Source organism: Parasteatoda tepidariorum, chromosome 1 (genome assembly GCF_043381705.1).
Source record: "Parasteatoda tepidariorum isolate YZ-2023 chromosome 1, CAS_Ptep_4.0, whole genome shotgun sequence".
NCBI lineage: Eukaryota > Metazoa > Arthropoda > Arachnida > Araneae > Theridiidae > Parasteatoda > Parasteatoda tepidariorum.
The window spans coordinates 84,408,949-84,427,279 of record NC_092204.1 but is presented as its reverse complement, the minus strand read 5'-3'; the positions used below and the strand labels follow the sequence as shown (position 1 = coordinate 84,427,279).

General features: G+C 29.0%; 1 protein-coding gene across 1 annotated transcript in view; it reads right to left on the bottom strand.

The window, feature by feature from the left end:
* Nucleotides 1-684: 684 nt before the first annotated feature.
* The window catches only part of LOC107446988 (receptor-type guanylate cyclase Gyc76C), a 213,709-nt gene continuing 196,062 nt past the window's right edge, over nucleotides 685-18,331 (bottom strand). Inside the window, exons 15-22 of the mRNA XM_043041318.2 lie at nucleotides 17,966-18,112; nucleotides 15,940-16,126; nucleotides 11,252-11,392; nucleotides 7,087-7,210; nucleotides 5,964-6,207; nucleotides 4,908-5,006; nucleotides 2,296-2,387; nucleotides 685-1,628 (exon numbers count right to left, since the gene is read on the bottom strand). Coding sequence (XP_042897252.1) covers nucleotides 879-1,628; nucleotides 2,296-2,387; nucleotides 4,908-5,006; nucleotides 5,964-6,207; nucleotides 7,087-7,210; nucleotides 11,252-11,392; nucleotides 15,940-16,126; nucleotides 17,966-18,112 — 1,784 coding nt within the window. The 3' untranslated portion in view covers nucleotides 685-878. The remainder of the gene's footprint in view (nucleotides 1,629-2,295; nucleotides 2,388-4,907; nucleotides 5,007-5,963; nucleotides 6,208-7,086; nucleotides 7,211-11,251; nucleotides 11,393-15,939; nucleotides 16,127-17,965; nucleotides 18,113-18,331) is intronic.

Genomic DNA, 18,331 nt, shown 5'->3' with positions numbered 1-18,331 from the left:
ACCAACCAGGCTATCCCTGCCTAATGGCAACATTAACATTGTTTTTGCTTCATAGTACTGTCCTAACCTTTCGAAACAGAATGGATGTCGGTGGCCTTTTTCTATATATTTTTTCGAACGCTCTAACTACACGCAAAACTTTACCTTGGTATATTTTAATTGTAAAAAGCAGTCTAATAGTTACTAAAAAAAAGAAAAAAATCTGTTTGATTATCGGGATTATATTTGTACAAAAATATGAAGTCCAAAAAAGTAGTTTGAATTTCTTTTTGCATTCATATTCAAAACTTTATCAATAACTTATTTCTTAAATTAAAGAAGTTTCAATAGCGAATAATTGTTTCTCTTAGAGCTAAATAAATGCTAATTTGAAAAACTATTGTTTGAAAGTGAGCCTTATTTGGAAGATTTTATGTTTAGCATAGAAATAGACACCGGTGTTTCTTGCCGTGTTTCATGACCACAAATTATTAAAATGCTAAATATTATATTTTTTGCTTTTTTGACCACTATACAAAATAAGGAAAAAGTATAAACATTATATTTAATAAAAATTCTGCTTTGAAGAATTAACAAAATATGACATTATCAGTAAATGTTAGGATCCGAAACTCTGAATTAATATTTTGGTTATCTGGATAAATCCCATCCCTTAAAAGTAAGATTTTCTTTTATTCATTCTGCTTCTTCTTTTTTTTTGTTTTTTGAAAATGGATGTATAAAAGATCCAATATTTTGAGCAACTACTCACTTTTAACAAATAATTTTAGAATGATTGAAATGTTTATAACAGCAAGAATCAAATAAACAACAACAAGAACTCCAGTCAACATATATCACAGATAATTGGTGCCATAGATTTTCATTTCACCTTACGGCTATACAACACTTTCCTCCGTATCGCTTTCTTTCAGTGTGTGAAGTGGTCCGACTGTTCGCTTTGAATCTGAATCAGGAAAGTGAGGTGCATTTTGAAAAATACTAGGTAAGAAATGTTTTCTTTCTTTGGGTTGGTCGATAATATCAGCTGACCATGACCTGCGCCAAGGTTGATATTTTCCTTTAAGCTTTTTCAGGTACGCTAACCTTTCCTCTGCGAGAAGAAGAGGCTTTTTAACATCATCAGATGTCACGGGATGGGAAATATCATGATCCACGCCGACAATTTTGTTATGTTCAGTCGGTGATAGTTTGTACGTAGAAGTAGATAATTTCATTGTAGCATTGTTTGTATTGTCTAATGCATCCGGGTTGGCAATGTTAAAAGCTACGTTACATCCGCTTTCGTTGCCATCCCACGGATCAGATTGAAATGTGTCCTTTTTCACCACTGTTTGAGCTAAACCTGAGCGTTTTTTAACTAATGGGCTGTCCTGAGCGACTTTAAGAAGGTTGCCTTTCCCAGGAACAGAGCCATTAAACAGCGAGACACTATCCTCCAATGAGCGATGAGCTTGAGCAGCTGGGATTCTGCGTAAAAATTCTGTTTTCGGACTTCTCTTTCTGTTCTCAGAATCAAGAATGTTAAAGATTGCTTGAGGTTGTATGAAACCCCGATAAGCATTCTTTCTTCGTTCACAGGGGTTTTTATAACCTTCTAGCCAGTATGTCAGTAAATCACCTTTACCCTAGAAACATATTTAAAAACATAAGAGCTAGTATCATATCGCATAAGTTTATTGTAAACATGAAAAATACAATATTGTTTGGTGATTAAAATCACCCGTTATTGTATGTTATTGTTTGTCTTTTTATGCAGTATTTATTTTAGTATCCTTTTCGGTGCTAATTAATTTTCAGAATTATTTAAAGCAACTTTGGCGATTTTGGTTTGAATTATATATAAAGAAAACAATTTTTTTTCTTCCTTTTCTTCATTTTTTTTAACCACATGCAGCATTTTGTTGGATTAAATTACTTGATAATTTAAAGCTTCCTGTGTAATTTACTTTAATGAAAAAAATCATTTTAACATTTAAACAATTTCTTTTAACATTACTTAAAGTAAAAAAAAAAAAAACTTTAATTATATTTTTTTTTAGAATTAAAAAAGTACTGATTCATATTAAAATCAAATAAATCAAAAACTCTCTAAGTAATATTTTTATTTTTTAATAAGAGTTTTTTCTTGCATGTAATTTATATTAACTATTTCAATGAAATTTTTTAAAGATATTGACTACGCGTAATTAAATTTAAAGTAAAAAAAATAAGTTTCGTTTTTTTTTTTTCACTTAGAAAAATATTTATGGTGCCTAAAAGCATTTTTTCCCTTCAAATATAAAACTGTATCACCTTTACGTTGACAAATCCCCTTGAGACGATGTCATATCCACCTGATTCTTCCAATATTACTCTACAGTCATCACTTAAATGGATCATTAAGGCTGAAATATTACATAAAAAGGAATTAAGAATTTCTTAACGTGTGATTATTAGCAAAATTATTTTTAAATAAAGATTCATAATATTTTCATAATTTAAAACAATATTGCCTTTTTTTGTTGTGGATAAAATAGTGTAGAAATGACGCACAAAATACTTTGTAAGTCAAGAAGACTATCGGCTGTTTCGGTACTGTGATCAAGTATTATCATAAATGAAGAGAACTACTTTGAGACTGACTGATGAGTGAGGTAGATATTTTCACTCAGATGAGTGAGGTAAGAACAGAAAAAGAAATACCAGAAGCATAATTTAAGGATAAAGTAACAAAAATTATTTTTAAAACAATATTTCAGGAAAATTAAAATTTGTAATGTTAGAAACATCAATTATTCTCAAATAAGTATCCCTATACTGTAAAAACTGTGAAGGGGAGGGTAAAAACTGTGTGGACGTCAAATTTCTTCGAATTCGATATTGAACAACCCTAAGAGTTGCGTGAAGAAACAACTTTTTTTTAAGCTAACACCAAATCGAGAGTATTCATATGCAATTTGGAAAGTGTGAATGAAAGCTCGAAACATCGAAACTATAAAAAGTTTGCGTCGATATTACTCGCCTTTACACGAAACGTTAAATATATTCGCTTCCGAAAACTCCTATCTTGGCTTGCTTTGATTTCGTCTGTTATACTGTTTACAATTTATAACGAGTTAGTGAGGTAGATATTTTTACTCAGATGAGTGATTCCCAGGTAAAACCATTTGTTCAATTGTATTTTGATGTCTCCACTAAAAACTTCTATCTAAAATATTTTGTTCAACATCGAATTTAACAATTCGTTCCATAGGTTCACCTGTTCTATATTTATGTATTTAAACATTCTTTTTCAAAATTTTCTACTAAAAAAAAGTAATAATAATAATAATTTCAAATTTAATTTCCTTTTTTTCCTTAATTTTCTTTCTACTTTTTTTCATTTTCTTTTTTCTTTTCTCTTGACACTTCCTCCTTTTTCAAAAAAAAAAAACTTATTTATTCTTACCCTTTCTTAAAAAAAAGAAACATAGTTATTATAATTCTTTATCTTAGTAAAATATTTCTTCGTATCTTTTTTGTAAACTAATAGACTTTCTTGTTTTGGATTCAATTTTAGGCCTTTGAAAAATTTCATTTCCTAAAAATTATATTTAAAAAAAATAATCTTCTTTTTTATTTTTCAAAAAAAAAAATAATAATAATAATAATAATTCTCTATTATAGTCTAAAATTTTTCTTTTCCTTTCTAAATTTCCCTTTTGTCTTTCTTAAGAGTTAGAATGCTTTCCAGTTACAAATTTTTTTATTCTTACCTTAAAAATTTTTTGACGTTGTTTTCAGCTTCATTTTCTATTCTCTGTATAAGCCATTTATTCTTGTTGTAATTTTATGTGTTTTATGAATGTTTAATGAATGTTTTGTCTGTAGAATGCATGTTCTACTCTCGTGTGTCCTTGAACAGGGCGGGTCGAGATAAGAATAAACAATACTGTTTACAATTTATAACGAGTTAGTGAGTATTTGTGGCTGTTGCCTTTCATATGCAGAAACTTAAGTTCGCCGTCAAAAATATGTATGTATGTTACTAGTTGTGTTATAAGGATATTTATATTGTAATTTATAATTTAATTTTTAAGTCTATGTAAACTGCATTAAATAGTTTTATAATGCATAATGTCTATATACTACTGTTCTGTTAAGTCTAGTTCGAATTCATCGCAATTTTCTCACTGTAATATGCTTATGTTTGATTAACAAACTAGTTTTATTTCAGTGCATCCTAAATTAATGATTCTCACTTTATATTGTTTCGAAAAAATAGCTTTACCTATTCTTAAGTGTTTCATATCTTACTGTAATTATAAATTTTAGTGTTATTGAATAACAAGCATGTTGGTCGAATGTAACTACTTTACAACAAGTAGAGCATTCTAGGTGTAAAAGAATATTCAAGGTGCATCGCAGTACCAGGATCATCCTAGGGTTTCGTTGCAGTATAACACCAACTTTGGTGTAAATCAGTTACAATCCTTTTTGGTGTTCAGGTTTACAAACAATTTTCACAATGTAAGAAAGATAGGTTTGAATTATCAGTCAGTTTCCTTATTGGTAATCTTTTCCTGGATCATACTAGGGTTTTGGTGAAGTGGAACCCCACTTTTGTGTAAATTAGTTGCAATCATTTTTGGTGTTAACAAAAACATTTTAACAACAAGGTAGTTTTGAATTATCCGTTAGTTTCCTCATTGGTCATCGTTTCCTGCTTCCTCTTCTCGTTGTAACTAAAGTGTTTCAATAAATTATTTCTGTAATTTTCTTTATTTTGTGTTTTGGATTAATGGCAGAAACTTTTTAGTTACTAAAACAACCACACTTCTTTTAATTTTAATTCAAATGTGTCTCCTTGTAATTTCTATGAAAAATTTATTGGCTCGATTGAGTGATGTATGCTTTGATACAATCAAATGCATGGATATATTTACCTTCACCAGTTGACTCCATTCTAGATGCAGTATTTACAGTATCTCCGAAAAGACAATATCTCGGCATCGTTAAACCAACTACTCCAGCAACTACTGGACCTAGAAAAACAACATATTAGCTTATATGTGAAGCCAGTAAATTTTAAAAGGAAATAATATAACGTGTTATTAATGTCTTTTAGATTTTCTGTTTAGCTCAAGCCAAAATTATCCATTATATGCGTAGTATGAGAAAATGCTATTCTGTTAGAAATACCTTAATCTGGTTCATTACTGGTTTATGAATTGATGAACTATTTTATTTTCATCAATCGCTATTTCAAAATAATTTTATAAACAAGGGTTATTCTGCATTTAAATATAATACTAATTTATTCCAACAATAAAACTATCAATAATAATTTTTATTAAGTATATCATAATTATTATAATTAAATATAATAAGACAATGAAATAGTTAGCGTTATATACTTTCTTGACAATCAATTCAGCAATATTTTTAAGGTTGATTAAGGTATTTATATTAGTTGATTAATCTTTTGGCAAACTAATGTAATTAGCCAATATTTAATACCCGTTTAATTTCGAGATCTCTTTGTAACAACTAGGAATAGGTGAATGAGATTTAAGGAAAGAACTAGAATAATTTCAAAAAATGAAATCATCCTTTTAGTAAAGTGCATTAAATACAACAATGTTCATTACTGATAAGTAAAGCAGAAATTTTAAATACTTCGCATTCATTGTTCATAGTTTGATTTTGATCTTTGTTCATGTTTTTTTAAATTAATTATCCATCTAGAAATGCAATATTGAAATTAGTAAATTTTTAAATAAAATAGTTATATTTTTCTAACTAACTAAATTCCATTCTGAATTTAAAAAATGTTTCGACTTCCATCTTAAAAGCTGCTTTTCAATATATATATATATATATAAGCAGAACTCATTTTACCCAGATATTTAACTCTTCAAGCAAGGAGAACAAGAGTTTCTTTAAATCTCTGAACTATCACTTCTGTTTCAATCTTTTCTTAATTGTTTGTTTAAGCTTACCTGTATGAATTCCAACTCTAAGCTGAAGTGACTGATTAGGCTTGTGCCGTATCCTGAAAGTTTTCACAGCCTCTATCAGCTCCAAAGCCATGCTGGCAATTTCAATGGCATGCTGGTTTCCATTCCGTATAGGCAAGCCACTTACAACCATGTAAGCGTCACCAATCGTTTCCACTTTATACACATCATAGCTACTGATGATTGAGTCAAATACTGTATAGAGATCATTCAAAAACGTAACAACCTAAAATAAGCGTAAATAAATAGAATTTCTCCAGCAAATTTCCAAACTAAATGTATGCATCAATATTTTTCGAAAATCTTCATTTTGCAAAAGATTTTGTTTCTAAATACCTATTGTTTTAATAACATTTTTTGATACGATGAACTACTTATATAAAAGCCGTGATGGCCCAATGGTTAAAACATTGTGTTGAGGTTGCGTTCGATTCCCAGTTCCCAATAAATCCCCAACCCAGTTCGATTCCCAGTCCCCTCCCAGCTTCAGATCAGTGAGTACAAACCAATCTGAGAAGAAAAGACGGTCAGTGTACAATGCTTACTTCATTGACTTCATCATGTTGTTGATCTCATAAAAAATTTTAACTTTCATCCTTGATCGACAAACCGACTTTTGCGCATGAGTTGCTTAGACTATTTTTGCAAACAATATTATAGAAATAAACTAATCAATGCTCTTTTAAAAAAATATTGCTAAATTTAGCATGACTACATTGGCAAATAGCGTAAGTTATTAATTATTAGCTCTTGCTTTAGTTTCGTTTAATTTACTAACTGATTGCTTTTACTTCTAAATAAAACACTCTTTCATAAAACACTTTTAAGAATTTGATGGTAATATTAAAAACTGCCAAAATCAAATGTTTTTTAATCGCATCAACTTAAGATTAATATCTCAAAATCAAATATATTTTTTACCTCTTATGCACATACTCGCCTCTTATATTTATATTTCAGATCTAAGTTTTCATTGTAAATGTATTATAAATAGAGTATTTTTTGTATAGGATTTGTAAAAAGGAGAATTTTTTATAAGTGAATTGCGAATGAAATACAGATAACAAAATATCACAAATGATATATTCATGGTAAATAGAGGTACCTCCATTGGAGTACTTGTTGCTGACATTTCTGTAAATCCAACTATGTCACTAAAATATATGGTAACAGCATCAAATGACTCAGGAATAACAGCTTCTCCCCTCATAAGCTGTTCTGCAACAGACCTGTTAAAATATGAAAATTTTCAAATAATGTAAAGCTATAACTCAGTGTTATTGAATTTTAATATTGTCTATAGAGGGTTTCTACATAGCATTGCAATAATACAAGGGCATCTTAATTCTGTGTTAAAACTTCTTACACGCTTAAGGAGTTATATTCATCGCAATCATGGCGTTAAATGAGAAACGTAATGATGCAGCTCACGTAGAGTTTAGTTTAATGGCTCTACTATTAGGTAATGATGGTGGATTATATTTACCTCGAAGTTCTATATTAAGGAAAGCTGATTCCACACATAGAATGTTATATAATTTCATGTAATTCAGCAGAATTATGTAGGCAAGATTTGTTAATAAAAATCCTCAAAATGGAACTCCTGGAGGAATTTTTGTCCAATGTATCTAACTATTTTTTTCTAACTGACATAAGGTTTTAATTATCATATAGTTAATTTAGTCTCATGCCAAGACTTTACTTAACTAATAAATTTTAAAATTTTATCAAAACTTTTAGTTTAACTCTTGCAAAAAATGTATTAAGTTTGCTTTTAAATTTTTCGTAAAATTAAATTTGAGAAAACGAATTTAACGATTTATCGAATTAAATTTAACGAATGCCACTGACTGATTTTAATGATTACTATTGACAATGATTACTAGTTTTAATAGGTAGGTACTAGATTGCGTATCATTGATTTGCAGTTAAATACTGACAGTGTAAAAAATTCCGGATATTATTTCCAAATCACTTTGGGTTCATTATCCGTAAAATTTAGTTTACCGTCGAACCATTTCTTCCGCAAAAAATTGTACTATAATTTTTACAGTAATATTTATTTATTTAGAGTGAGTAGAATGTAATATAGTTATATTGCGGCCAATATTACTGCGAAAATTACGGAAGATAATATTTTTGTCTCGTTACCTGTTCCAGTAAAAGTGGATTTTACGGATAGAGTGACAGCAATTTTACCGTAATTTTAACCGGAATTTTTTACAATGCATATTTTAAAACTCATTATATGTGACAGTAATATTTCGCAGGTTCTTTTTCAGATTTTTCAATGTGAAATGATTTCACCATAAACCTTTCTTGGCATAAACGATTTTATTTAGATGCATACTTATGCCACGGCACAAACATGAAGTATATAGAAAATAATAGTAATTAATCACATAATCGATGAAACTTCGCACTCCATCATAGAACTTTCCACTCTTCTCACACCAAGCTAGAGAACCTCCCAGCTTCTTTTCTTTTCTCAAGTTTTTTCGTATCTCGCAGCGCCATCTATTGTCGACGATTCTTACAGTGACCCTGGCAATCACGTAATTTCTGTGGCATGCTTTTTAATGTGTGTTGTTTACTGTTTAAAATAATATCTATTATATATAATTCTCTTACGTGGCTCCCAAATTTTGGCTGTATTTCTTTTCCGCTGGTGGTAACAGTTTTCATTTTTAAAGAAGTACTTTGTACAACTAAATAAGATTCTTTTCACAACACTTAAATTAATATTTACTTTATTTTCTTCAAATATACAGAAAACAGTCGGCAAAGAATTCTGTTAGGTTAAAAACATTTCGCTAAAAAAATTACGAATTCTAAAAGAAATAAAAATAAACAACTTAAAATAAACAACTTAAAAAATAAAAATGCTTTTGCCAGTCATAGAATTTTTTGAAAGTTAACTTTGCAACATAAATCAAAATGACATGCAAGCGCAACTAGATCAAAATTATGATACCTGAGAGCTTGACGTAACAAATCCTTCAATTCTATAAGTGTTGTATCGCCAAATGCCCAGATTAACAATTGTGTTTTTAAAGAAATTCTATAAAAAGTCTTAAATAAAAAAAATTCTATCCAGCTACTTCTACAGCTGCTTCTTGAAGAACTTGGCTCATTGATTAAAAATATTGTTTTAATATATTTTTCTTAATTACACTATTCTAAATTTCAGTTGTTGAGAAAAGTAACTNACTTCTTACACGCTTAAGGAGTTATATTCATCGCAATCATGGCGTTAAATGAGAAACGTAATGATGCAGCTCACGTAGAGTTTAGTTTAATGGCTCCACTATTAGGTAATGATGGTGGATTATATTTACCTCGTAGTTCTATATTAAGGAAAGCTGATTCCACACATAGAATGTTATATAATTTCATGTAATTCAGCAGAATTATGTAGGCAAGATTTGTTAATAAAAATCCTCAAAATGGAACTCCTGGAGGAATTTTTGTCCAATGTATCTAACTATTTTTTTCTAACTGACATAAGGTTTTAATTATCATATAGTTAATTTAGTCTCATGCCAAGACTTTACTTAACTAATAAATTTTAAAATTTTATCAAAACTTTTAGTTTAACTCTTGCAAAAAATGTATTAAGTTTGCTTTTAAATTTTTCGTAAAATTAAATTTGAGAAAACGATTTTAACGATTTATCGAATTAAATTTAACGAATGCCACTGACTGATTTTAATGATTACTATTGACAATGATTACTAGTTTTAATAGGTAGGTACTAGATTGCGTATCATTGATTTGCAGTTAAATACTGACAGTGTAAAAAATTCCGGATATTATTTCCAAATCACTTTGGGTTCATTATCCGTAAAATTTAGTTTACCGTCGAACCATTTCTTCCGCAAAAAATTGTACTATAATTTTTACAGTAATATTTATTTATTTAGAGTGAGTAGAATGTAATATAGTTATATTGCGGCCAATATTACTGCGAAAATTACGGAAGATAATATTTTTGTCTCGTTACCTGTTCCAGTAAAATTGGATTTTACGGATAGAGTGACAGCAATTTGACCGTAATTTTTACAACCGGAATTTTTTACAATGCATATTTTAAAACTCATTATATGTGACCCGGGCAATCACGTAATTTCTGTGGCATGCTTTTTAATGTGTGTTGTTTACTGTTTAAAATAATATAACAAATAAAACACTAATAATTAATGGATTAATGCGTAATATATAAATTGACAGCAGCACAAAGAAAAATTGAACTGTTAAAACTACCATACTATATGATAATGATATTTCTGATAGGAAAAAAAGCATAATTCTGGTAATAAAGATTTAAATATACGGTATTTAAACCTTTCATGTGGTTATTTTTCCAATCATATGGTTCATCAGAAATTGCGGTTCTGGTATGCCACTTATTTAGTAAAAAATATGTGGTATTAACATCTGAAGAGTAAATTTAACTAAATAAGTGGTTTTTTATGCCATAGAAAGGTATCAAGATAAGATTTTCAAATTTTACCGCAATCAGCAAACTTTATCACTTATTATAAAATCTGACTTTATTGTCAAATTTACCAAAATCATTACCAAATTGCTTGTTGAAATTACCGAGCTTTTTGGTGTTTCCATAGAGCCAAAATTACAGTAAATGTTGCCATATTCTGGTAGTTTTGACCACACTTTTCTTCTCAGTGTGCTTAGAACAATAAATACTACATTATTATAGTACTAATTACGGTACATCAGATATTTTGTTCCGGTAATGGATTCTGGTAAAAATGAATTTGACAGTACCGTAAACTGATATGGATTTTTTTACGGTGCAATCAATACATGCAATTAAAATAGTTAATGAAAAATAAATATTTCAAATTTACAACATTGCTAAATAATGAATATTTTTGGCGAAAAGAATTAGTAGATGAATACAGCAACCAAACTTTAAACAAGAAAAAGCTAACAAGTTTGAATTTCAATGTTAACCGAGAGGAAATATCACAGGTAACCAAGCAAACTGGTTCGACTTAAAATTTTATCAAATTACAATAAGTAAATTTGGAACTACATTTGAATTAAAGGGGAAAAATTAAAATGTTTTTCATTGAATTCTCTTTTTTTAAATTTTAATTCAAAAATTTGCTTATCGACAAAAGCAGTAATGCTTAGCAATCTGGTTCTAGTTCTATCTAATTCTCATTTTCTATAAAACGCAAACTATTTGTGTTTTAAAGGTGGGTTAAATCACTACAGAAATAATGATCAAAACAGAATATTACTTTGGCAACATTCTGTGTAGAAGTGCCTCAGTTTTTCGTTGTTCTTCAGCAAGCTGAGACGTTCTCTCTTCTACAAGATCTTCTAAATTATTAGCATATCGTTCCATCATATCCATCATGTTATCCATTATATTTGATGTCCTAATGCATAAAACGGATTATTAATAGTTAACTTTCAAAACAGTTTCTAGAAAAATAAAGCATATTGATCCCTAAACTCTGCATAAGAAACATAAATGTTTTTCATTTGCTTAATAAGTAATAATAAATAAAATGATTTGCGGTCTATATTTTACCATAAATTTTCTTGAATTTTTTTTCACTACTTACTGACAATTGTTAAAAAAATGACAAATAATATTAAAAGTTGTGACTATTTCTAAAGGTTTACAGATATATCTTAAACAAATGAAATTAAGTTAGGAAAATATACTAATAGAAGATATACAAAAAAATTTTGATATTGTCGTATCTGAACAGTTCATGACACACTTTACGTAAATTATGAAACTATAAAAAATAAAATTACTTTCTTTTTCAAATCATACGTAATAATTCTATCCGGTAAATGAGTTTCTAAATTATGGTAACATTTCACTTGAAAAACAAAATTAGCATGTCTTGTTCACTAAAAATTTCACGTTAACTTATCTGTCTGTTTATGCCGTTTCATACCACGCGTCGCATTATAAGGCATCAAAATTTCATACGAAAATGAAAAATATTTTGTACTCTGCTGTCGTACGTTAACCATTACGCTTTAATTTAAATAGTGATTCTGTAATTTATAAGGAAATATTCACGCAAGTGAAGCTCGAATGACGTTGGCGTAGGAGTTAGCGGAAACCAATATTAGAAAGATTTTGTATAGATTTTGTGCTACGTTAACCTTAACGCTAACGTTATTTTATACCACTTAGTGGTACTGCAATTAGTGGAGAAAATTTAGCACATGCCCTATGAAATTTAAGTAACGTTAGTGTTTGAGTTAGGGAAAACCGTAATACTTTGCAAAATCTATCTCACATGAACGATGCGATATTTCACATGAACATCGTTATCTACCGGTATGATTTTAAATTACGTTTTGCCATGGTTAATACAAAAAAAAAATTATTAATTTTTTTTTATTTACTTTAAAATAGATTTGGCATTAATTCAGTTTTTCCGTAGAGTGCTATGAAAATGATCTCCATTTAAATGCCCTTAAATTTTCGATATTATTAGTAGTTCGCTGAAAATTATGATTTAGAATTTAAAATCTAGTAAAGATTCGCTAGTTGCAGTTTTTTTTAAATTGTTAAAATGCTATATCACCCCTTAGACTGAACATGCAATGATGAACCTGAAAATGAGGACCAAGCTGGTCACCGGAGTTGGTAAGTGTGCATTAAGCATCGCACAATAATCATTGATAAATAATATCTAGTAAACAATATATCAATAGCGCAATGATGTTTCTTATACATTTAGCTATAAGTGGAGACATACAACTATATAATTTCGATTGGGATTGACTATGATTCGTAATTATTTATTATGAATTAACCTATGTATAATTTCTAATTTCTAAAAAAATAATAATAAAAATAATGAAACTCCAAAAAAAAAAAAACCTGAAAAAAGAGGAAAAAATTAATAAAAATTCAGAAAATGAACGATATAATCCTTTCATCAGCTCACACAATTATATCAACAAAAAGGAGTTCTTTCTAATACACTGCAGGACAATTGCTAAGGACGGATCACAAATTTGTAATGTAGCATAACATTAAGCGGGACATGAGGCCTAGTAGGATAAAATATAGTTGTCACACTGTTTAGATGTTAGAATAAAGAATATTCATTGTTCTGGAAAGTACAAAAGCTATGAAACACCTGAAAGAAAAAAATGTTCATTTGATGCTGCGCACGAAAAAATGGAACAATGCACCTAAATGTCAGCAGGCAACTTGAAGAAAGGTGTCAGTACGGGATATGTCCACCGTGGAATGTGATGCAACATTCTATACGTCGTATCATACTTTGCACAACATTATCCAGCAGCTGCTNCAAATTTAGTTAACATTCTCATTTGTTATTTATTCATTAATGATACGATGCAGAATTATTTTACGTCATTGACTATAACCTGTTAGAACTGAAATTACACTAACATTCTTCCTCGTGCATGAAAAGGAATATTTGTCATTTGAAATGAAATTTGTTTTATTGCAGTTTTTTTGTCCTGTGATCAATACCTACATAGAGTGATACCTCTCGGGAGTGACCACTCTCTGTTCCACAGTAAAATGGTCCCTAATGGAGGTTGGTCATTCTTAGGAGTTACCTCCATTGACTTCAAAATGTTATTGAAGGCTCATGATTTTTCAAACAAATATAATTTTAGTCATTTTCTTGAAGCGGAAATGTGTTGACATCATGAAAACCGGATCCATGAATAAACTTCAGCGTCAATAAAAATGATCCACCAGAACGGATACTATATTGATCTAAACTAAGTAACTTTAACTATTGTTTATCTATGTACTCTCTTTGTGAGAAAAATGGACCGAACTTCAAAGTGGACAAATACTATCAAATTTAAAAATTATTTGTTAATTAATTAATTTTTTAAATGTTAATCGGGCAAAATTGTCATATTTAGAGCGAAATCAGTAAATAAATGAATAATTCTAAACTTTTGCACAATTTTATGAGACCATATAGTCCAGTTAGGGAGTAACTTTTTCAAATAATGAAAATATTAGATCATAAACACTTACCAGTCTCAAAAACCCGTCGCTTATTTTTGGTTTAACAAGGTGCACCATTTTTATAATCACCATAAAATGCGCTGGCTGGAGAAGAACATATCTTAATCTAAAAGTCCCGAACAGTTATAAAAACAGCATATTGTTCGCTAAAAATCGTTATTACATATGATAAATCAGTCTTATTAATAATAATCGCTTTAGATTTTAAATATATATATATATATATATGCAATTAAAATACATTTTATCATTTATTCTAAGTAATTCAATGAAATATAAACTACCCCGTGTTACTCCTTCTGATAGAGAACTACTGTTTTCAAAAAGAAATATCCACAGTAAAAGAGATTGTATGAATCTTTTATATACCAGAGAATAGAAGACATGCTTTAATAGTTGATGTGCAGTCGGATAAAAGGAGAAAATGAGCCATTATACCAAGAAGAACAAAGTATAAGTGCGCAATATTTTGACAACGTTATCTTACTTTACTGCACTAACAGTAAATACAATTTTAAAAAAATAAAATTAACATGCCAACAAGAAAAAAAAATTAGCTTTTAAAATCTTTATTATACTATAAAAAATAGTAAGCATATACGAGTTTTTCTCAAAACGTAAACATATCTTGTGAGAAGGTGGAATATGAGGTTTTATTGCATATTTTAACAACACTGGCTTTCATTTTTATTCTTTAATTTTTCTGCTATCGTTATTGGCCGTTTTACACTGATTAAAGCTGTAAATAGAAATTACTTTTATTCGCAATGAATAAAAAGTATTTATGTGAAATTCCATATAGAAAGGAATTTAACATTTATGCATTAAATACGATTGCAAAAATACAAGATGAAATGTCATCTTACAGATGTTTCCGATTTGCAAGAAAGAAAGCCCATAAGAAATTTAAATAATCAAAAAAATGTGTCATCATATTTTAGTGAGTTTCAATATTTTTAAAGGTGAAAAAAAATTTCTAGAAACATTCAATGGGTACCTTTTACGCTGGGATTTCAAACGAATGAATGGAAGCACTTTCCATTTGAAAGAAAGCACTTTCCATGCTTCCATTACTCATTTAAAACATGTCTGCTGGAAAAAGATTTAGTTTATAAATGCAACACAACCATGAGCCGTAACGTTAAGGAACAAACCAATGTTTCAACAAAAAAAAAATTCTCTCGGAAAAGCTTTGAATGAAAGCATGTGCAAGTTGTCCTTAATTAGAATGGCACTTTTTAAAAATTTACTACAAAAAAAAAAGAACGAGCAATTAAATTAGAAAAAAAACATGCTTTTTGCGAACATAGATGCAATCTAAAAAGCAGGCAATAGATGCTTCCCATTAGAATTTCGGTATTTACTTCAAAAAGCTTTTAACAAATGGCACTGTACGTAGCAAATTCGTAAATAAAAAAATACGCCATTGAAGATCATGCCGCAATTTTTCGAAATCATTCACTCAGCAAAATTCACATTATGATATTTTTTAAGCATGGTATTTATATGGTATTTGGTATATGGTATATGATCACAATAGCATATCGCAATTGGAAAATATAACTTGCATATATGAATATAAGAGGCTTGTATTAGTAAATAACAGTAAAACGGACTTGTATTGCCATCTTTTAAAAGAAATTAGAACTGAAACTAAGATGTCTGGGAGGGAAAACGAATGACCTGTCGCATGAATTCCTGCGAGAACTATTTATTTTAACCATAACTTTTTTTTAAGAGAACATAACATAAGTTATAAAAGAAACCGTCTGTTAAATTCAAAATGGGGGGTATCTTATTGTAAATAATGTATATGAAATAGCAGTGTTGTAATGAGAATAGTAGTATGTTTAGAAACGAAACATTCTGAAAAAGATGCTTGAGAATGAATTATTTTTGTTAATATTTCAATAATTTTTTTATTTTACTCACATCCCATCTTTCATGCGCTTCAGTTTTTCCTTGATGTGGCGAAAATCTGGTCTTTGTTCTGGATTTTCGCTCCAACAGTCATTCATTGTATGCAGGATATAATCCTGAACATCTACATCTTCTAATGATGGGCGAAATACGTCCCCTTTTATCTTATCTGGTCCTTCTTGAACTCTAGTTATTATTTCTAAAAAAAGGGGAGGAAAGAGTTACTAATTACTAGTTAAAAAGATTGTTGGTTGTATGCTAAAATCATACTCACATCTCACTTTAACAATATATTGTACCAAACCGTTAAGCATGTGTGTCTCAAAATTTTTAACAAGGTCCAAGCTTCTACGTTAAGTTTTAGAAACCCCAAATGCATATTTTATACCGTCATAAAAATGTCTTTCTAATTCAAAAAAATTTTCACTTAAAATTTAAAACAATTCCACGCCTTTATTGTATAGCTTAATTCAAGAAATGTCTTTGAAATAATTCTTTAATTCTAAACCTCATACTAGCTTAAAAATTAAAATTTTAAAAGGCGATTTTAAGTAATTTAAGGCAGCTTGTTAAGGTAAAAAATAAGAATAATATTTTAATAGGCGTTTTTAAATAAATACATCAAAACGTGGTCTCTAAAAATGTACAATGAACAAAATTGTAATTAACTAAAAATATTCAATTCTTTATACGAATTGTTCCAATGGTTAATTCAATTTGAGAAACTTCGAATTTCGTATTTTTATTTTCTATGATAATCAGTTTTACACAAAGAATTGGTATTTCTCGTTTAAACAAGAAATAAAATCGATTCTGCTTCGGAACTTCCCTACTTTAGAATGCAAAAGAAACAAAAAGTTTGAGCCAAGAATCTCGAAGTTTTAAAATTAGAGTAAAATTCCTTATTCAGTCCTGAAAAAAACTAAATCTGTCCTATTACCCTACTTCTAAATTAAATATTTTTTTCCTCGCTAAGATTGCGTGGCCCGATGTTTCCCATTATTTCTCTTTATTTTATTTTTACCTTTTCACACAGTACTGTTGCAGATAGTATATGTTTAAGTGGAAGAAGCCATTACGTAAATATAATAACATAAATTGTTTTTAATGTTTAGAAAACTAACACCTCTTTAAAAACTCCACCTCTTTTTAATTCTTAAGGTGTTGAAAGTTCTTACTGGTTGATTTTTTTTATTAAATACACTGAAAAATAAATTCTGATAAAATATTGTAGTGTATGGCAATGACATTTCTCGTTAAAAAAAGCCATAATTCTGGTTAATAAAACCAAAACTTACTGTTTTTATACCATTCATTTGATTTTTTTTTCATATAGCTTTCCGTAAATTCTGGTAGTTAAAATTATAGTTCTGATAGAATAGATAACCCCAAGAAACTGAAGCGGTAAAATAATACTTATTTAGAAAATTTAAAAAATACAAAAGTTTAAGATTACCATTCGGCGTGTTTCAAGCGCTCAAAAACAGGCACCCATTTTAAGATTCGCCTGATGTGAGGTAATAAGAACATATAGTTATTACAGAAACAAGGGTACATTTTATGACAGCCTGGTAGATTTGACTCTACTGTTTTTCTCAGAGCATAATTAAAAACATCGAAATCAGTTTGATTGTCTGAAGAAATTTAGTTTAATTTATTAAATAGGTTTTGATTTTCTTAATTACGTCTTTCTCTACAGTAATTTTACTGACCCTATTTTTCCCCACTTGTGACCCTAATGTCTAACTGCATATAAATATACATATACTCTGCATCGAAATATATGGTACTGTGTACTGATAGCTACAACTAACTTTAGCATATCAATTTAGTAGTGTACTTTGTATATTACACACTAGCATATTATGTTAGAAATATTATTCCGTTATATATCTTTTCATTCAAAAGCAAACTAGAATTATAACTGTAACATGAAGTAATTTCGCCTTCAATACAAAACTAGGAATGGTATTTTCTTCATATTTGATAGCAAAAGCAAGTATACAAAAAGGGTAATTAATCATTGTTGTTTACTTACCTTCAGCTGGAAGCTTATTTCCAAAGGGACCTCTCCTTAAGATAATTTCGTGAAGAATAATGGCAAAAGAATAAACATCTCCTTTTTGCGTACCTTTTGGATACCGTGATGGTTGGCGCAAGACTTCCGGTGCTTTCCACAGCATCTCTAAGTTGAAACTTAGTTATATTATTACTAGGTTAAGTATAATCCCTATTATTTACTATATTATTTAATAAGTGCAGATTGAAACAAAGTATTATGTATATTGAATATAAAATTATTTGTATTATATATTATCTTAGTATGAAGTATATTAATTATATATAATAAGGAAACGACAATTTCCTTATTATATTGCATTATATATATATATATATATATATA